General features: G+C 42.8%; 2 protein-coding genes across 2 annotated transcripts in view; both read right to left on the bottom strand.

Annotated features, from left to right (window-relative positions):
- Positions 1 to 1,056, bottom strand: part of ccdc92ba (coiled-coil domain containing 92Ba) — an 18,209-nt gene extending 17,153 nt beyond the window's left edge. Inside the window, exon 1 of the mRNA XM_063204328.1 lies at positions 721 to 1,056. Within this exon, the coding sequence (XP_063060398.1) occupies positions 721 to 723 (3 nt within the window). The 5' untranslated portion in view covers positions 724 to 1,056. The remainder of the gene's footprint in view (positions 1 to 720) is intronic.
- A 1,907-nt stretch (positions 1,057 to 2,963) lies between these two features.
- The window catches only part of tlcd2 (TLC domain containing 2), a 35,919-nt gene continuing 16,246 nt past the window's right edge, over positions 2,964 to 22,636 (bottom strand). Inside the window, exon 4 of the mRNA XM_063205032.1 lies at positions 2,964 to 7,315. Within this exon, the coding sequence (XP_063061102.1) occupies positions 6,929 to 7,315 (387 nt within the window). The 3' untranslated portion in view covers positions 2,964 to 6,928. The remainder of the gene's footprint in view (positions 7,316 to 22,636) is intronic.

Genomic DNA, 22,636 nt, shown 5'->3' with positions numbered 1-22,636 from the left:
GCTGAAGTGCCCTTGAGCAAGGCACCTAACCCCTGTAGTGCTCCAGGGACAGTAACCAATGCCCTGTAAATAACTGTAAGTTGCTTTGGATAAAAATCATCAGCTGAGTAATGCAATGTAATGTAATGTAATGCAATGTAAGTAACATCATGTTCTAACTGTGGTGTACAGTATTGTCAATGGCTGCATACAGATTTTATGTGAACAACAAGAATGCCTCTTCTTACTAAGGGTGACTCTCAAGGGACGGTGAAGAAAACAGCATTGATTATTACAGTCTGTTCCCTGCTGTCAACATAGCGTGTGTGTGTGTGTGTGTGTGTGTGTGTGTGTGTGTGTGTGTGTGTGTGTGTGTGTGTGTGTGTGTGTGTGTGTGTGTGTGTGTGTGTGTGTGTGTGTGTGTGTGTGTGTGTGTGTGTGTGTGTGTGTGTGAGGATATAATTGTAATGCGGTGAAAATAACCCATTTGGCCCACATACAGAGTGGATTCTCAATTACTATGATTGGCATTAAGCCCTACAACACTAACACTGACGAAAGCTAATGCAAACTTTGGCAATCCTATACACGCGCGGCGCGCGCCTTAAAGCATCAAACGTTACAAATGAATGATCACGTTCTCTCACTATGAGACACAAAAAACAGCCACATGTGGTAACATCTCAAAGATTAGCGAAACGTAAACACATTTAGCACAATCCAGCAAATTGCTGTACATACCATTGTAGTACTTCTGTTCACAGTGTCCGCGTTGTTTTGTGATTTAAATAAATCCGTTCATCTCGTTTATGGATTTAATATGTTGGAAATTCTAGGAATGGAATGTTTTCTTAAAGATGGTCGCATGATGCCGAGCGTAAAGGAGACGCCTGAACGAGGAAGAGGGGCGCCGCATCAATCGATACGCTTTTAGAGGCAACCCAACCTCTCAGCATCCGAGGGAGCCTGGTGACAGCGGCTTTGCTTCATGAGAATGCGTAAGCCATAACGTCAACACATGAACACACTACTACATAACTACACGTTAACACGTCGGGTATACCTCGAATACCACAATTACGCACGTAACCTATCCACCAGCAGCCACCATCCGCATCCCTCAGCGCTTGTTGTTGGCGAGTCTAGTTTCCCTTGATCCAGATGCGAAGTGCACAAAGATGGGACTAGGACGACAACATCCACATCGTGACCGGAACGCATGAGGCGATTTCTCCACAACGAGGTGCCTGATTGGACGAGTAACAACTCCTCCTACATTGTACTGAACACTCCTCCTCCGATGATCGATCGACTTCACAGCGTACAGTGGTGCAGAATGGGCTTTGATGGGAAACTAAATGTCAGACATCCATGCACTCAGACCCATCATTGGTTGGAGAATTGGTTGAGACAGCAGATCACTTACACATTCAAGCTCACCACATGTGTCAGGTAGACATCTTGTATTAAAAAGATTTCCCCTCATTGGTAAATTAGATGCTAGAATTATTCTAATAGGCCTATACTGGGTCACCCCTTAATTATTCCAAGTCACCCATAATTATTGAAAGAGTAAGAATGGCACAGAGGCTACGTATGTCATATGAGGTCATGTTGTTTAGCAGTTGACATAAGGGCTTGTGATGTTGGGAAATTGGGACTGCTTTGGTATAGGCCCGAGTACCTTACTTAAAAAAAATTAATAAATAATTGATCCGAATCCTTCAATATTTAAGTTTTTGGTATGCTGCTTTCAATATACAGCACAGGCTATGAACACCGGGAAGTCGACAGATGGGGACAAAGGGGTCCGATGTCCCGGGCCCAGGGATCGAGGGGCCCCACAATTGAGTTTTCATTATACTGTATGAATTGGTTGAGGGGCCCTGCCAGATAACTTCGTCCCGGGCTCTGCAAAAGTTGTCAGCGGCTCTGTCTGAACATTCCCGCCACTACATGGGGTGCAAAGTGAACCGCCATCGTCTGCACACACGTGATGTATGATAAATGGAGGCTGAATTTCTGCACTCCATGTGCTGCGGTGTGCTATGTGATCACCATGAAAAATGGGACCCCCTTTTCCTGATGACTAGAAGATGATGAATACTCAATGAATATTCAAGCACTGCTGCCCAACCTACAGCACATCCAGTGCACTGTGTTTCACAGAGGCAAGAAGTAGCTTTGGTCATAGGTGCTTTGTGAAAGGAAGTCTGAGAGAGAGAGAGAGAGAGAGAGAGAGAGAGAGAGAGAGAGAGAGAGACAGAGAGAGAGAGAGAGAGAGAGAGAGAGAGAGAGAGAGAGAGAGAGACAGACAGACAGACAGACAGACAGAAAAGGAGAGAGACAGACAGAGACACACAGTGAGAGACAGTCAGAGACACAGAGAGAGAGACACAGAAAAAGACGGAGACAGACAGAGTGTGTGTGCATAACAGAGACAGAGACAGTGGTGGTGCAGATGATTTCAGGCAGATGTCCAGGTCCTGTTCTCAGTTGCAATTGGGTTGTCCTGCTCAGCTCCTGGGAGAGAAACTTGGCTAGATAGGCATTCTTTCCGTCCCCTATATAGACCTACAGTATCTCATACTGAGGCTAGTGTCCGCATATCCAACAGCTGCATTGGCCATTAGTTTATATGAGACATTTAATTCCAAATTAACTAAATTAAATTCTGAATAAAACTTCAATTCCGCTTTGAAAACATAATGTGAATGCTTCACAATTCGGAATTAAAGGTGCAATGTAAACTCAATGGAACTATTTAATTCCAAATCATTAATTCAAAAACATCATGTAAACGTGACCATTTATCGCCTCAGTCATGACACAGTAAATGAACAATTACGCATCACTCATACATGTGTAATTAGGCTACTTCACTTCAATTACTTCAATGATGTGCCGACTTGTGAATGAGGACTGTTTAAGATGCATTTGTATCAAGCGTTTTAAGTAATAGTCACAGACAAGAGTTTGCAAGTGTTAACATTTTATTTTTTTTACATTGAACAAAAGACAATGTCATATAAATTGAGATTTAATTAATTACAAAACCACAGCTCAAACAAGAAAATAATAAAAATGTTATGGTATTTACATTTTTTTTTCATACCCCACTATGAAAACAATCGTTTTATCCCTGGATATATTGTCAGGGAGGTGGACAGCACCAACCATACGTGTGTTCTTAATCTCATAGCTTCATAGACTTTAACCGCTTTGTGTTGAGCATTTGTTTCACACAGTCATCCATAAAGAAAAAAGGACACACATACTGGTAGGCACACACTCACACGCACATGCACACGCACACGTACACGCACACACAACAGGACTTCACTAAACACCCACCAAAAAAAAAACATGAGGCGACTGTTCATCGCAAGACACTTTGGCCATACGGAATAAGTACATTTACTTGCACAGTAAACAAAGCCTTCAAAAAGCCTGTACCGCTAACTATGTTTTAACCATGGCTTCACAATCTCAAACTAGAATTTCTTTTCTTTTATACATTATTGTGACAACAGCTGTAAGTGCGGGATCTCAAAGATCATCACGATATCACACTCATGTTATAAACACACGCACATCGATACTGGACACACTGAAATAAAGCTGCCGACTGCAGTGCTCAATAGGACACAAACTAGCCTACTACTAAAGAACTACAAACATGGCCTCTAGAACTTCATTGTGTAATGGACTTACTGGGCCCATTTCAATATCTATCCTCCCGTCCTTTGCTTGAGCTTGTGGCCTTGTGATGGTATTGAGGACGCAAGTTTTATTCAATATCTCGCAAAAGCACAATTCAAAGATTATTTTCTCATTTGCATTTGAGATGTTGAATGGGTAAAAGTCCCTTAACAGTTGTGCCTAGGCTGACAGGCAGAGAACCTTTTTCTTGTTCTCCGCGGAGGCAGGGTGTCAGCAAATCACGGGGCCACAAGCACAAGGCGAGAATGGGAGTCTAAACCATGAGATGGAGCCTTTATGTGATAGACTTAGTTATTCAGTTGAGCAAATAACTTCAAATTAGTTTTACTACACCAAATGCCTGTGTATTCTGAACTGAAGGTGATGTGTGGCGGTGAGAAAATCGAATCATTTTAACATGATAGCATTTTTTTATACCAAAAATGAGAGTAGTGGTTTGACCATTGTGTCAAAATCAATCAAAATTAGTGTGTGAAAAACTCTTTAACGTGCCTAATCACACAGGGAGTTACACATCATAGGTGATTCTACTTCTTTATCTCACATGTTTACATCACAAGAAGGACATTTTCTTTTTTTGTCCCTGCCATTAGAAGCCTTCAAAAGGACAATTTACTACTATGTATGTCAATCTAATTCAACTACAGGACAAATTTCCATGAACTTACAAATAGCAAATAAATTATGCACATACAAAAAGCAAAAAAAAACAAAAACACAAAAAAGCAGACAGAAAAAGCTTCAAGCTTCATTACAAAATATTCAGGCCACGCCAGGCATACGTTCTACTAGTTTCTTTATGTTTTTTATTTATTTATTCGTGGCCAGAGCTTGGCTAAGACTGATGTGAGGTCACTTTGTCTATGTGTGTTCTGTGCAGAGGGCGCCCTCTGTTGGCCACACCTCTTAAACAGAAGACAGGCAGATAACTGTCTGATTTTGACATTCCTTTCCATATAGAACCACATACATACACACTATATGTCTATGATCTATATTGCTGTTCAGCTTGATGAAGTGTGCGGCCATATTTGCAGGAGACAGTCCTTTTGGCTGAATTCGAAATATTCACTCATACACCACATAGTCTGCCATGAAAGAGGATTAAACAATGTAGCTATGCAGTAGGCACTATGTAGTGGACAAGAAAACATTTCAGACGCAGCCACAATACATGTTTCCCTGGTCTCCAGTGGTCGCCATAGCAATGGTAAATGGCAACTCGGCACAGCTCCAGCATTTGGATTTTGACTGCTCGACTTGTCTCGACACAGCCGGACACCTCTGAAGAGAAACGCAGCAGGGAACAGGCGATTCTGTCAAGCTGTTTCAATGGGCTGATTGTTGTCCAGTTTTCATGTGACCAAGGGAAAGGCAAGGGCATGAAACGGGCGGAAAAGGCGAAAAAAAAGAAAAAAAAATCAAAACAAAAAAACACTTCAATTTGTGTTCCAGTGGTCACCTCAAAGTTGGCTGTATCACATGGCCAATCCAAAAGCACAGAGACACTTTTAGATATATTTTTCACAGGCTAGAGTCGTGAGAGAAAGAAAGAGGACGAGAGAGAGACTGAGATCGTTCTACTTCTACATGAAAAAGAAAGGCCGTAAAGATGGGGAAAAAATCAGTCGGCACCTAAAGAACTGCTACAGGCGTTTGAGGTAGCAGGTGTCAGTATTTAAGCGGCTTGGTATTTGTATCCTTTTAGTGTATTAAAGTAATATAAATGTCTATATTTATTATGTAAAAGTTCATGTTTAATATTTCAGTGCAGGAATATGGCAGAGGGTTGTATGGGTAATATGCACGCACTGAAATAAATAAGCAATATTCATCTAGCTTGTAAAAAAAGTACTCATCTCAATTAGAGCTCTCAGTGATCCATTCATAATGGGTGCATTCAAGGCAACAGGACTGAGGAATTGACAGCCTTTTTTAAACTTCAATAATCGTTTTCTTCCTATAAATGATTGATTTAAGCGTTTGTCACCAGAAGTCCCCCCTCCTCCCACTTCATGGAGTGTGCTCTTAAGTCCTTCATGGTGCAAAAGCAGACAGAGTGGCCAAAAAATACAAAGGCCACAAGATTTCGGCAAAGGCTCCCTACTACAAGTATCTATCCATCTAGATGACCCAGTCATCTGTCATGTAAGCACTTAGGAGTCCATGGAGAGCTGGAATGGGAAGGAGGTACAGTAGGTCAAAGGGTTGGTAGGTGGGTAGCGCTGAGGTCCTCTCATGGTGCGCTCAGGCTGACTGAGAACCGTGCCGGTGCCCGTTCCCGCACCTAATCGCGAACAGGCAGATCTTATTAGTGTTCGCATACCGGGAAGTTGGAAAAGTAGGCTACTTGGTTTTTCTAAGTGAACAGGGGATGACAATGTGGACGGCAGCAGGTTCATCCGGGTAACACACAATCACATCCGGAAAAATTCAGAGCCCGGTATGGACCCCCGTGGTTTAGCAGGTAAGCACTTTAGTGGCGAATGTAACTGGTGCAGGCGCCGGCACGGTTCTGGCCGGTCTGAGAACATTATTTCTGTTGGAATTAGTATGTGTGCAGGGGTCATGGAGAGATTGTGCCTGCCACTGCATGTACTTGAAGCATACATAGCTTAAGACACACTACTCCATGGGAGCCAAGATTGACACAAAAAAAACAATGAATGGGAGTCGAAAAACGGTTTGAAGACCTACCACAACAGTTTACCCCTGCAATTAAGGTTTTTTAATTTCATGTAGAAGTGCGCCTTTGGAATTCTCTGGCAAGCCCACTGAAGTTCAGTTTGACCAAATTTCTAAATGGTTTCAAACTTGACTGCCATTCATTGTTTTCCTCATCTTGGTTCCCATGCAGCGGAGTGACATATGCTTCTCTCTATATAGAGGCAGACAGGCAGGCAGGCAGGCAGGTAAAGGAGGCATTTGTAACCAGTGATGGGCAAATGGATTCAAAAGTTACAATCCAGTGCCACAAATTCCTAATGACCTTGTTTTACCTGTCCAATTCAACCAGGTGATCATTCAACCAGCCAATCACCTGTCTCAAATTGGACAGATAAAACCAAGTAATTGGGCATATGTGACAATAGATTGTAACTAATGAACCCCTTTTGCCCATGACTGTTCTTAACCACCAGAGGGCGTCCTGTAGCCACCATCCGCCACCGCCATCCAAAACCACCAACCGACGACCTCCATCCCTTCCTCCGTCCATCCCTCCACCCTACGTCTCCTTCTCCTTCTTGGCCTCCTGGCCCCGGTTGCTTCCCTGGAGGAAGTCGCTGTGCAGCAGGCGGTAGAAGAGCACGATGTTCATGGCCGTCATGATGGCCAGCCCCACGCTGCCCACCGTGTAGCTGAGCAGGGGCACGTTGTCGCGGTTCACCACCAGCCAGCGGGTCATCCAGGCCAGCGTGGTGATGCGGAAGACCATGTAGGTGCCCAGGTTGAGCATGCTGTTGAGCCGGTAGACGGTGGTCTTGGCCAGGTTGGCCATGCGCAGCACCTGCCGCAGGTGCAGGAAGACTGAGTTGATCTCCACCAGCAGGGCCACCACCGCGAAGCCCACGTAGCGGCAGCTGAACACTGCGATGCCGAAACACGTGATCACCTGTGGGGGGAGGGAGGGAGAGAGAGAGAGAGAGAGAGAGAGAGAGAGAGAGAGAGAGAGAGAGAGAGAGAGAGAGAGAGATTATAATTTACTAAGTATTCACATACGCTCATGTAGCAGCAGCAGAACATTGTAATGCCAAAACAGGTCATCACAAATGGATTGAGGGGGATAGATAGAGCCTTAGCACTCATGTATTGCATCATTGTCATTGGTTCACAAAGGGTTAGAGAGAGAGAGAGAGAGAGAGAGAGAGAGAGAGAGAGAGAGAGAGAGAGAGAGAGAGAGAGAGAGAGAGAGAGAGAGAGAGAGACGTGGAGTGACACTGTTTACAGAGTGTTCACAAAACAGAAATCATAAAGTATACATACTGTGTGTACACACAGACAGATGCACTGTTTCACAGTTTCTTATTGAGGTTAAAAGATGGATTTGACGAAGGCACAATTAGTCAGTTAACAATTGACAAAGACAGGGCCAGGGAGGAGGGGGAAGGAAGGAGGAAGCGTGACAAACAAAGAAAAATAAGAAACGGGGGGGGGGATGGGAAGACAAGACAAGAGTGATACCGACCGGTGTCATCAGTCTCCGGAATGAAAAGTCTTGTTTCGCTGTGGTGTGACTACATACACAGTGTGAAGATAAACCTGTTTAGCAGGGCAGGGGCGCCGTGTGAAGTGACATGAAGCAATGCCACAGCCCCAGTGCCAGGTGCCACATCCCTGCACAATTATGTGGCAGCATAGATGAGTCAAGAGTCCTCCTACAGCTCGTCAGAACAATACAGAGAAACAAGTATTTCAAAATGTGTGCGGTGCTCGCAATGGGGAAAAAAAGAAAATGTGTGCACATTTCTTCAGAGCAGGTGTGCCCGAGGTTACCCAAGGTTAACAGCTCAGAACTTGGGTAGAAGAAATGTAAGCACAGTGGGGTTTTTTTTCGCATGTGGCAGCAGTTTTATCTGGCTGACAGGTTTTTTACCTCATACCTTCATCAGATTATTTGGTTTATAGGAAAATAACCTGACGGATAATGTTTTTGGGTTTTATCTTTGGTGATATGTACCGAGTACCTGTACTGTTGTTGGACAGGACACTGCAACATTGTTTGCTTGTGTTTTCACAAAAAGTGACCTATGAACATGCAATCTTTCTCACAAGAGATTCTGTTACTTTAGTCCATTGTACTACTTGAGGAAGTAGCTCAACTAAATAATAAAAAAACAAAAACTACCCAGAATACACTTAAATGGGTCAGTCAGGTTCCAAGCCAGTGGCTTGTATCCCAGATGGGGAAATGAGGTCTGGTCACTGGTTTAGTGTCGGAGGTTCCCCTGGTTCTCTCTCCTGGGCCTCTATACAGCACCATTCCTTCCCCACCTTGTCTAATCTGCCCTGCTCTACCTGTGTGAAGGTGCCACAGCCTAATCTAATCAATCTAATCAATTATGAGAGATACATAATCGATACGTAATAGATTCAGTCAATACCAGCCAATTGTCATTTGTCTTCAATTTGTAGTAAAAGAATAAGACAAGGCTAAACATTAAGTAAGCCTTCCTTCATGTTACATGTGTCAATATGCAACATGGGCATCATTAAGCATTGCAGTAACATTTCTGTTAAGGACCTTCTTATATTAATAAGGTACACTTTAACAAAGTATGTAATAGTATGTAAGCATTACATACTTTCACTGAACCATAGGGGCAGGGCTAGAGCTAGGTATGTACATATAACATGATTAGGTGAAATTAAGTGCTACCGAGCATTGTTGAAGAAACATATACTTAACCCAGTGTTTCTCAAAGTGGGGCGCAAGCCCCCCTGGGGGGGGGGCGCGGAGGTATCGCAGGGGGGGCGTGTGACATCTGATTTCCTTTTTGAAATTATTTCCTGTCTCTCCAATAAGAAATACATTTTAAGCCCTCACCAACATTATATTATAAATTGACATAAATTTGAATAGCATAGGAAATGAACACACGTCCCTCTTTGTTTTATCTCACCAGTCCCCTTTCTTTTGATTTTGCGCAACGCAGCGATCGTAAAATCAATCTGCGCGAGTACTGCTGTTGCTTGGGGGGACTCGGAAGCATCCAGACCCTCCAAAGGGGGGGAACCACTGACTTAACCTATGGGACAATTTGAACTATAGGCACTCTTCTGCAACCAATCAGATGAACTATTTGAAAGATAGATTGCCTGCTGAAAGAAAATTCGAGGTCAAGATTTGAATATCGAGAGGCGAGCCACATTTTCCTCTCCAAAGGTTTCGAGCTCACGTGTCCCAGTGAAGTGTCAAAACCAAGTGCATTCAAGCATAATATTTACATTACACAATTCCCTCCCTTCAAGCACCACTTTGCATGTAAAACTGGCTGTAACCTGCTCTGAACGTCACTGCCTCAGCAACTCATAATAAAAAAAAAATGTAAAAAAAAAAAAATCAACTTTTACATTTATATTGATCTACTTCTGATAAGTTACAATCCATTCAGCACTACACGGTAAAATAAGAGCAATCAACAGGCTTTCAGGCATTAAGACTTTCATTCAGAGACGGACATATTTACAGCTAATTTACCGTCAGCTTCATTGGACTCATTTCTGTAATACATCTTGCCAGTAGAAGGCCAGGCAGTTCCAGTAGCAGGTTTTGTGTTCAGTGCCAAAACCTCAGAGTCCATTTACTTTTCTAAATCCAGAAACACTCGTAGGCCTACTTGACTAATGAGTTGTTTGTAGTCAATCACCTGTTTTGGAAGAAAACTACTGCTTTAAACACTGTAAAATAATGCAAAACATTCAGAACATCATTATACGTCCAGGGACAAAATACCCTATACACAAAAGGCAAATTAACAGTTTGTACTACACTATGACTAAGCACATCCATCTAGGTTCTAAGGTAACGTAAGAGAACAACTTTTTATTTTGACCATCTATGATTAGACACAGACAGACAAATTGAGAATAGTATGTTGCACCATCGGTCCTATACTACAGCATCCAAGTGTACTATAATACTACAATAGATACTGTGTATTACACCACATTACACCCCTCATGTACTCCACCAGCAGTTCTGCTAATGGCCACAAGATGGCGCAACACCTCACAAATCATTGGGATTTCATAACGAGACAGATAAAAACTTATCAGCACATCTGCAAGTCTATTTTTACTTATTCGTCTATATATAAATCCACTACATTGTACCAATACAGGCCATACTATAATATATATAAGACAATACTGCAAAGCAGTGCAAAGCAGGGTAATTGTCGCGACTAAAGCATACCGTCACCTCTTTGCCAATTGCCACCCCTAAGCTAATAACAGGTTGGAATGTCACAGCCACAGCCACAGCCTTCCTATAAGTAGGAGTGCTCTTGTGTGTATCCGCGTTCCCAGTAATACTGCACAACATGTCACCAAGGCATGGAGTTATGTCCCCCTTTGCTCACCAGTGCCACCAACATAGTAATGACACCCAACACAACCTGACACACGGTGACACGCGGCAACACACGGAAACCCCACAGCATGCACACGTTGGTGACATGGGTGTGACATACCTCGTGGGGAAAGGACACATGCCGTTCTGTCAGAGAGGAGGCTAGGGAGCCATGGCCATGTGACAGTAGAGTACAGATTTTTTTTCTAAAAAAAAAGGTAAGTTCACTAGAGCAGCACATGTGGAAATTCAATTTTATTAAAGGTAGATTACTTTTTTTAGTAGTAGTTCTCAGAGTGAGGAGTCCGTGCACTTAGAATCCTTTTTCTTGCGTTTTATTTTTTCATGGCAGGATAATGTTTCGACCTCAACAGTCTTCTTCAGATTCTCCTTTTTTTTAGTAGTCAATTACCAGAATTCATGCTGGCCATTCAATTGCCATCTTTTTTTTAGAGTTTATCTACCACTACCATCAATTTCTCTCAACTTTGGTCAGACCAATAAATATTAGTTCATTCCTTATTGCTTAAATACTGCTCAAAGAATCGTATTTGTAAATGGGAAGTTTGCATTATGAAAATAAACAACTAAAATGACATACTCAAGCTCTAAGTAAAGCACCTAAGTTAACATTTCAATGGGCCCCTCCAACAAAGGGGACATGGTGACATGAGCATGTGACTACACTACAAATGTTGTGCGTTTTTTGTTTATGTTTGCATGATCTACTCTAGTCTGCTGGTTGCCAGGTCTAGATGTGTAAACAATAGCAGTGGTGTAAGGTTGGAGGAGTTGTGGTTGAAATTGGAGTAAAACGCCTGCAACTTACACCATGAACACTGCAAGTGGCATATGGCCACACACACAAACACACGTGAATGAACATGGATAAAACATGCATCAACCCACCACGTCCACTCATTCATTTCAATGTATTTGTTTAGGGAGATAGCCCCTTGAGATAGGATATCTTGTTTTCGAGGGGGTGCCCAAATGTTACTCAATATGTGCACATCAACACACACACACACATACATACACACGCACGCACACACACACAGCAAACTGAGAAAAACATCGTCTTGAAGGAAATATTCATGTGTGTTTGTCTGGAATTTTCATGGCAAAGCTCTACTAAATGTTAAGATGCAATCCACACAGACTATTACTCCAATGCTCTTAAAATAAGGACTGGAGAAAGAGAGGCTCAGTCGCATATGCATGTTTTTCAAAGGACGCCGTGCAAAATCTGATTAGGGCAGCTTAAAGCTCTGTTATAGCATCTCACCCCGAGACCTCATTGAACCCACACTACTACTACTATTACTCCAGCTACCACTGCCTCCATCATCATCGTCATCTCTCTCTCAACACAACAACAACAAAGCCACTCAAAGCCAGCAGCAAATGAAATCTGTGTGACATGGGCTTTTCCCGCCTCTGGAGAGAGGAGCAAAGAGCACCAAAGCTAGCAAACAACCCTCCCTTGTGTCTATGTGTATGTGTAGAATGTGTGTGTGTGTGTGTGTGTGTGTGTGTGTGCGTGCGTGCGTGCGTGCATGCATGCGTGCGCATGCTTGTGTTTCGAAGACCCTCACTGACCTGCACACCACAACATACACCCAAACACACACGCACTCACTCGGACGCGCACACACACACACACACCAACAGCATGGGAGGCCCTCAGGTGCCTGCCTCTATCCATCTCTGCTGGGCCCCAAACACACATAAAGATAAGCACCCCTATGTCTCAACTACACACAGCCAGCAATATTCAACCTGTCTTATCTATACACAAAGCCACAAATCCCCTCTGGAGGAACAAGAGTGAGTGTGTGTGTGAGAGAGAGAGCAAGAGAGCAAGAGGGAAAGAAAGGAAGAATGAAAAAAAGAAAGAAAGAAAGAAAGGAAGAATGAAAGAAAGAAAGAAAGAAAAAAAGAAAGAAAGAATGAAAGAATGAAAGAAAGAAAGAAAGAAAGAAAGAAAGAAAGAAAGAAAGAAAGAAAGAAAGAAAGAAAGAAAGAAAGAAAGAAAGAAAGAAAGAAAAAAGGGAAACACCCTGTATAGCTTGTAAACACATCTGATAAGGCCTATGGTTATGTATGTGCACTGATATGGCACATGGCCACCATTTAGCCTTTCATAAGTTGTGTTTTTATTTTTTTCTTCCAGGTAGGTTAAATGATAACCACACACAGAGAGAGAGAGAGAGAGAGAGAGAGAGAGAGAGAGAGAGAGAGAGAGAGAGAGAGAGAGAGAGAGAGAGAGAGAGAGAGAGAGAGAGAGAGAGTGACAGAGAGAGACAGAGACACAGAGAAGAGTATGTGTGGTGATGTCAAAGGTGAGCTGATTGCAGGGACCTTTTTAACACATGCACTATCTATAATTTCCCTGTCTCACCTTGGGGTAGCTGGCTAATCATTGGCCGTCACCAACATACAATCTTATACAAGCACGTGACACGTGAGGACAGGATACATAACTGACCTCAACTCGGGTGACAGGTGCCAAGGTCCACCTCTATGCATTTTCACTTTTACATCCGGCAAACACATCTAAAAGATTTATGTTGTATGGCGGCTCCTCAAAGCATTTGTTTATAAAAATGCATTTCATGTGCCGTTCGTAAAGAAACAAAGAGAGAGTGATTATGACACCCGACATCATTATTTACTTTACATCGGACAAACACATCAAAAGCATTCATGTTGTATGACTCCTCATAGCGTTTGCTATTAAAATACATTTTATGTGCGATTTGTGGAGGGGATAAAGACAGTGAATTATGACAACGTCTTTGTAGATCAAATATCAAACTAGATGACTGGAGAGTCTCAGACGTGACAATGGGATACATACTGACACCAGGAAACACGTGTGACCTATTGATGTTCAAAAGAAACAAATAGACACACACACACACACACGCATAGATATGTCCACATGTGCGTGCACACACACACACACACACACACACACACACACTACAGGATCTACAGTACACACTCTTCACATATGCACACACCATGTCTCTCACACACACACACACACACACACACACACACACACACACACACACACAGGCAGGCAAACGGGCACACACACACACACACACACACACACACACACACACACACACACACACACACACACACACACACACACACACACACACACACACACACACACACACACACACGCCTGACAGTCAACATGCCAGTGCATGTTTCTCTGGCATATCCAGCATACTGTATGGTAGACACGGTGGGTGGGTCGGCTGCTGGCTGGTATGTGTGTGCTAAGGGATAGAGCAGGGTATATAAACACATGAACCAGATATCCATCAGTGAGAGCCATTGCAAATGCCACCTGGGAACAGTTCCATGCCACACTCTCCTCCCATTCTCTGGCTCTCTCTCTCTTTGTTTCTCTCTCTCTCTCTGGCTGCAAAAGTCTCTGTCTCACTCTCTCTCACACACACACAGACATCCACAGATACCCACATACACAAACACACATCTTCAGTGGCAGCCATAGTAATCCACACACAACCCACAGGCCTCTGGCCGCAGACAGTAGCTGTCAATTACAGAGTGAATCAGAATTAGTGGTCTCAGCAACCTAATCCGCCGGCCAGCACCCATAATCCTGACCAAAACAGACGCACACTCTCTTGGCAGTTGATACCATAGGGAGCACTCTCACTCTCTCGCCACACACCAGTCAGTAATGAAACAGCCTGGCCAAGCCCAGATATGGTGGAAAATGTATTGAAAGTTGTTCTGTAACAAAAATAATCTTGTTCACTCAACATGTTTCATTTACATTGCATTACATTACCATTAGCTGACACTTTTATCCAAAGTAAGTGACTTACAGTCATTTAAGTTCAGGGCATTGGTTATCAATCCCTGGACCAATGTGAAGTTAGTTAGGTGCCTTGCACAAGATGCACTGAAGTTTAATTCAATATCTTGCAACAGCTTAATTCAAAGATCCTTTTCTCGTTTTTCAATCGGGATGTTGTATGGGAGAAAGTCCCCCAAAAGTTGATTATGTTGGGCTGACAGCGGGGAAACTTTGATGTTGGGGAAGCTTTGTTTCTCCACAGAGGTGGGGCATCTGCAAAGTGTGAGGCTACAAGCACAGGTCAAGGAAGGGAGTTAGGATAATGGGATGTACTGTATTCTATGGAAACTGGTAGTCGTTTTCTTGCTTTGCTTTAACGCGGAACTTGTTTGACAGTCATTGCGAAAAAAGCTAATTAGGCCACGACTGCTACAAGTGGGAAAGAAAGAAAGAAAGAAAGAAAGAAAGAAAGAAAGAAAGAAAGAAAGAAAGAAAGAAAAGGTAAACACCCTGTTTGGCAGGGGTATTCAGTTAAATGTCATTGAGGCGAGGGCCAGTTTTTCAAATTCCTCCCAGTAAAGGGGCAGAACATAGAATGTGTATGTATGCAACCGCATGCAGCACAATGTCCAAGGTGAGGGTGCGAAACAAGCGGATAATTCTTCTATTCGCTTCTCTGTTTATTAGTAGCCTACTATGACACTATTTCAGATAAGATTTCACTCTCATGTGAATGCATAAGGGTCATTCCACGCCAAATCAACAAGAGCCCGCGCACTTAGGTCTCAAAAATTCTGAAAATATTACCAAGTGTACCCATGGTACTTAAAAGAAACACTGTAAATTTATTTGAATGTAAGATGTATACTCTCCGTGTTACAGCCAATTTTACTGGGGGAGGGGGGTGCCCATTTTGTTCACACTCTTTTTTTTGTCAAAGTTCACAAGCCCGTAGCTCAATAACTAAACCATGTAGGAAGCTCAAATTTGGCATGCTGGTACATAGATAGGAATAGTTTGTTGCTAAACTGTCAGTTTTGGTCTGTATGATCCTGCATCGTCATAGCATTCCCTCAAAGATGATACAAAGTATACTGGAGTTTTTGGCTCTGCTCTGTTTAGGCCTTCAGAAGACATATTTGTGCCCAACATAGCCTCTTGATTTTATCCCCTTGTAGAGACAAGTAGGAACACTCTCATAAAAAGCTATAAATAGAAAGGAAACCCCATCAGTGTTTCACCAGAAGACCTCACAAGTCTGACAAATCATTTTGGCTGTCATTTTCAGAGCTCCAGAACCCCTTGTGGGATTGTCCACAGATTTTTATTTTATTTTTTTCTTCATTCTCCATGAATTCTTCTTTTAAAAAATGTCAATGAGACTTGTCTTATGTGATGTTTTCTTTTTTAATTTCCAACCTGAACATGGGCAACATGCACATTGAGAGCAATATGTTTTCTATGTGTTTCTTCCGCTGCTATCTGCTGGTCAAAAAAAGTAACAACATGACTCTTTGTGCCTGACCTACTGTCTCTTTTGGTGTGCGAACCTGCTCCCACATTGAACGCTCGTGAAATCATTGAAATTGAAAGGGATACCTTCACCCCTGCACAGGGACTCTTGGGTGATGATGTCTGGGCAAAATTTGCATTTGATTATTTAGTATTTACATTAAATGTTATCGAAATCATGTTGCTCTCTTTTTGCATTTTGCCCATGTTCAGGGTGGAAATTAAAAACGAAAACATCACATAAGACAAGTCTCATTGGCATTTTTAAAAGGAAGAATTCATGGAGAATGAAGAAAAAAATAAAATAAAAATCTGTGGACAATCCCACAAGGGGTTCTGGAGCTCTGAAAATGACACCCAAAATGATTTGTCAGACTTGTGAGGTCTTCTGGTGAAACACTGATGGGGTTTCCTTTCTATTTATAGCTTTTTATGAGAGTGTTCCTACTTCTCTCTACAAGGGTTTAAAATCAAGAGGCTATGTTGGGCACAAATATGTCTTCTGAAGGCCTAAACAGAGCACAGCTAAAAATCATCTTTGAGGGAATGCTATGACGATACAGGATCATACAGACCAAAACTGACAGTTTTGCAACAAACTATTCCTACCTATGTACCAGCATGCCAAATTTGAGCTTCCTACATGGTTTAGTTATTGAGCAACGGGCTTGTGAACTTTGACAATAAAAGAATGTGAACAAAATTGGCACCCCCCTCCCCCAGTAAAATTGGCTGTAACACGGAGAGTATACATCTTACATTCAAATAAATGTACAGTGTTTCTCTTAAGTACCATGGGTACACTTGGTAATATTTTCAGATTTTTTTGAGACCTAAGTGCGCGGGCTCTTGTTGATTTGGCGTGGAATGACCCATAGGAGAAATATCCCTAACCTGAAGTGTTAGTGATCACTAATTACGCACGGACACTGATAGCGCATACATTTTTCATTTTGTTCTGACCTCTTGGGGGGGCAGAACCTTGCTGTCCAAGGGCAGCATCTGGCCCCTGGGCCGCCATTCGAATAACCCTGCTGTATGACTTGTAAACACATCTGAGAAGGCCTTGATTGCCCAGTTATGTATGTGCACAGATATGGCACTGGGCCACCATTTAGCCTTTCATAAGTTGCGTTTTTATTATACTACAGAGAGAGAGAGAGAGAGAGAGAGAGAGAGAGAGAGAGAGAGAGAGAGAGAGAGAGAGAGATTGAGAGAGAGATTGAGAGAGAGTGCATGTGTTGTGACCTTTTTAACACATGCACTATAATTTCCTGGAAATGATCATCACTATGATGCTGGGTAATTATCACCTGATGGGCTGCAAACGATACACTGTTGTGAAGACCACCTGCTATAAGCCCCATGGCCTCTATTCTTTGGCCTCTACATTATTCAGCTAAAGCAAATGCCAGCGGAGATGGAGAAGATAATGAATGGGACATGGAGACATAATTAGTGATCTGGGTTAGTGACTGGCACTGTGGCTAAAGGAACGTATTGCTGGCCTTTCACTCAACTAATGAGTTTACCGACCTGAGAGTATAAAAAAGCAACTTATGAAAGGCTAAAATAATGGGCCCTGAGCCATATCAATAAACATACATAACCCTACAATGAAGCCCTTATCAGATGAGTTTACAAGCCATAGAAAGTGCTTCCTTCCTTCTCTTTGCCACCCCGCACCCCCTTATTAAAGGTGTGCTGTGTTATATTCTTTAGTAGTACCGCTGTTGGCGTTTGTTCAAAGGACACCTGCCAACGTTTACACAACACTGACGTTATTCAAATGACACTGACCACCAGGCTGTGTAGTGGACCTGTTACTTAAGTGACCTACAGCCGTTTATGACCACCTGTCTGACTCTTATGTATGAATGAAGAGCTAAGGCCACAGTGCCAGGTTATCAAACCACCCACCCACGCTATAATTACCACACTCAAGATATGCATTTTTGGAGCGTAAAAACAAACCAAGAATTTGTCACTTAAAGCAATAAGCAAATAAGTTTTGTTAGTTGCCGGTGAGGTTTGGAAGTGGAGGTGTCCCTCAGAAAGACTACAGAAAGGCTGCCTGCTTCTCCAAATGAACCTAAATGTGCACTGTGTAATATTTTTAGGAGTTTGATTCCAGAATGCATGCTGCCCATTCACAAATGTTACTTTTTTCATGAATTCTTACCACTAATAAATTCTAAGTATTCGTTATGACTGGGAAAATTTCACTTTTCATGTTCTCCATTGTCGCAATCTCGCATTTTTTTATTTCCAGAAATATACATTTTTAGCAGCAAAACTAACTTTACTTTGGTCATACTAGTAAATATTAGTTCATTATTTAGTAAATATTCATGAAAACATCAAATTAGCAGTAGACAGCACAGTTTCAATGAGCAGCATAGTTGCAACACCTACTCTGGCCACCATCCTACACAGTGCACCTTTAGAGCTAATAAATCGTTGTTCCTCATTCTTCAACCATCATTTTCAAAATATCCCCACGTATTATTTCACCTCAGTTCAACACCAGCCCCTACCCCCATATCCATTTCCATGGCCTGAACCTACTGTAGGTACAGCCGGGGATAAAATTGCAGGACAAGGACAGATTTATGGTCGGATGGGTTTCCCAAAAGAGTCTGGCTCTTCTCCTTAGACATACAGTACGTTTTACTTTATGATGGACACATTCTTTCAGTGAACTTAGATCACGGCCCTCCCTCTGATCCCTGAGTGGAAACAAAAAAAAGTTGGTAAAGGAAAGAACTCGAAGCCTGAGTACAGATGCCTGACAAACAAGTACACGTAAATGAAATTGAAATAAAGTAATGTTCTGGGGTGCTTTGCCACATTACATTATTGCACCTGACCACATATGGGCTACATGCCAATGAGGACATGGGGTCAAGTCCAGTACAGGTCATTTCCCAACCCTAAATTCCCATCTCTTTCTCTCCCACTCACTTCCTATCTGCTCCCCGCTATACTGTCCAATAAAGGCCCAAAAAAGGTCCACCAAAAATATCAATACAGTTTTACAACTCCATTGTCTATTGTATGTTTTTAGTTGACAAGCACATGTCCTCTGATGGTTTCTCCATGATCTCCAAGCCCCCAACCCCATCTGGGTCCCATGTAGTATGATTGTGGTTGGCTGATCCAGCTGTGCCTCAGCCCAACGCAAACGTCACAAGGAGGAATGGAACAAGGAGGGTTTCTTTTTTCCCTCCAATGAGACCTGACTCATGAAGTCAAGACCTGACCTATTTCTTTATTTCCCCCTAAAGATTCCTTATGGAACACTTGCAGTAGCTTGATGTGAGAAACACTGAACAGAAGAATTCCACACCTTCAAGCATTTAAACTTTTACTGCAAATGTAATGGTTTGGTTCTTGACTTTAAAGTTGAGATCAAGTTAGTCAATTAGTTAGGATTGAAAACATTGAATTTGAAAGCAAGGGCTAACTGGAAGCACGCGCAAACGGTTAAAAGTTGATGCAATAACTCCTCCGTTGTGTTACAACGGCCCCTTGCTAGCAGTGTTGCCAGATGTATGTGACCATATCCTCCCCAAAAAGGTTATCAAAAACCGCCAAAATGCGCTACATTCCGCCCAATTTCAACAAATTACAATACATTAATTTCTATGGGCATAAAAGTGGGCAATTTTTCCCATTCTTCCCCGTAGATGGCCATCCCAAGTTGCCCAATTGGGCAGGTAACCTCCCAATCTGGCAACACTGCTTGCTAGTGTTGCCTCCTGCATTAAGGGAGACCAGGGGACCGAAATAGGAGGGAAAATAAACGCTGTTGGTTGGAGGCCTGCATGTTTGTTTCCCATTACACCTCCCTGTGGGGTCAATTACCACCACTCAAGGCACCAGCGAGGGTCTCTCTCTCCTCCAGCGTCCCCAGAGAAGAGGGATGGGTTTGGAGAGAGACAGGATGGGAGAGGGGAGTGGGTGGTTGGATGAATGTGCAGGGCTGCAGTGGAGTTAGAGTGAATGTTGATACACCGCAAAGCTTCAGTGAGGGTCTCTCCCTCTCCTTCAGCATCCCCAGAGAAGAGGGATGGGGGTGGAGAGAGACAGGAGGGGAGGGGGGTGTGTGAGTAAGTGGGTGGGCTGGGCACTAGTGGAGTTAGGGTAAACGCAAACGTTTGCCCAGCTCGTATATATTTAGATTACGTTTATCTACATTTCAACAGAGTTTAGCCAAGTGACAGCAAATTATGCACCTTTATTTTATGTATATTACATTATGACAATTAATTACAACTGACAATACGCATATGATTGGTAAGGGCAACTCAAAACCTCTGGCATGACTTAGAACATGTTTAGAATGTGATTGTGGTGCAGCATACTAACGCCAGAGACACATGCAGACAAGATGAGCGAGGCGAAATTCAGTGTTCCATTCTGACAACTCAACGGTCATTGCATTGCATCAATTAGAATCAAACACTTGCGTTGTTGATTGATGTGAAATTCGCTCCTCATATTGAGCTTGGTGGAATATTTCCACGTCGCTTTTGCTCCTGTTGTCTTGCCTTTACCTCCCTCATAGGAATGAATGGCGAAGTTCACTTTGCTTGGCCAAATTTGTGAGCATGTGTCCCCGGCATAACAGGCATGTACCATGTACAAGTGTGGACAACACTACCCATGGGGACTACGGTAAGTATCCGGCCTGGGTCATTTCCCAAACATTCCCCAACTCTCTCTCCTACAACTTTCCTTTCCATCTCTGGACCGTCCTTTCTAACCTGACTGTTTTTTCTCTTCTCCACTACACTACAATTTTGACTTCGTCAGATCTCTGGAAATCCTGCGATAGTGGTTGGTTCTATCTACTGCCTATCTGTTTGGGAGCAGGACAACTCCGAATTCCTCCAGACCCTTGTGTGAGCTCAAGAAGCTGAGCAGCAATACACAAGGGTCTGGCGAGAGTTAGGCTACGTCCTATCCAAATAAACGCAAACATTTCTAGAAAACAATGTGTTTGCAAGGCATCTGATGTTATACAGCACGTACACGTATGCCTTACGGTGATTTCCGAGTTCATGGTCTAGCGCCCCCAAGGTAAGCTACAAGCATGGCTATGCACAACACTGAACGTGAACATGAGACAATGAAACCAGTTGCTCTGGTTCCCCAGAACTGTCTGTGTGAGAAAAAAAACCCTCGAAGGATGGGAATTGCCTCGCCTCCTCTTGGCTTGTCTTCCGGTTGGCCCAGTCGAGCAGGTAGGTAAGTAGGACTGTAACGATACACTCAACTCACGATTCGATTCTATTCATGATTTTTAGATTCACATCATGATTGTTAAAAAATGTATATTTGGAAATCAATGAATTTGCTTTTTTAACATTTGCCAACATTATAGAATAAAATTCTGATTAAAAAACTATGACATTTTAAAGGTAGAATAGGTTACAAGAGACTTCAAAAGTTTAAAAATAATGATCACATCATGTCATGTGGTTGTTTTCTGGACTAAAGGGTAACAAAACTTTGAAAGGGCATATCATGATACTGCCTCCCTGCATCACGATACAGTATCATGATTTCTCAGATCGATATAATATAGTTTCAGCCCTAGTAGGTAGGTACTGTATATGTAGAGCGGAGGTGGTGGAAGTCAAGGAGCTATTAACTAGGGATGTTAACCAGTAACCGGTTAACCGGTAATCGACCGGTTCAACTTTAACCGGTTAAAATGTTCTGCTATCGGTTAACCAGATGTAATAATATTAATAATTATAATAATAATTTCCTCCCAAAAAACGATCATTTTGAGATTTTAGTATGATAATTCAGCATTTTCCATCTGGCAACAATGTCTGAACATGGCAGGTCCTGTCTGCGCAGCAAAAAAAGGCTTATGTGAAAAATAAAAATGAAAAAATCAGTGCTGTGCATATCAGGCACGCAGACGTTTTAAAATTTAAGATTACCGGTTAACCACCGGTTAATGAGTCTCGGTAACCGGTTAAGAGTGTTTTCAATTTTCGCCATCCCTAATCTTAACCTGTCAGCGGTGAAGGGGCCGGCAACAGGTGAGAATAAACATGGGCTGGTGCCAATGCAGTGTGTGTGTGTGTGTGTGTGTGTGTGTGTGTGTGTGTGTGTGTGTGTGTGTGTGTGTGTGTGTGTGTGTGTGTGTGTGTGTGTGTGTAGGGAGGAGGCATCATCTGCGCCATCTCAAGCACCACACACAGCCTATGCATACACCCTCGTGGACACGCGCGCGCGCGCACACGCGCACACACACACACACACACACACACACACACACACACACACACACACACACACACACACACACACACACACACACACACACACACACACACACACACACACACACACACTATGTATGCACACACACATTGTGAGTGTGGTTATGTATACAAGTACACAGAGACAGACACAGACCCATTTACAGTCTATGCATGCATACCTACACGTACACTGTATGCACCCTCACATAT

This window comes from Engraulis encrasicolus, chromosome 8, assembly GCF_034702125.1.
Source record: "Engraulis encrasicolus isolate BLACKSEA-1 chromosome 8, IST_EnEncr_1.0, whole genome shotgun sequence".
In the NCBI taxonomy this organism is placed as follows: domain Eukaryota; kingdom Metazoa; phylum Chordata; class Actinopteri; order Clupeiformes; family Engraulidae; genus Engraulis; species Engraulis encrasicolus.
Note: the sequence above shows the minus strand (reverse complement) of the source record. Positions and strands in the feature narration are given on the sequence as shown.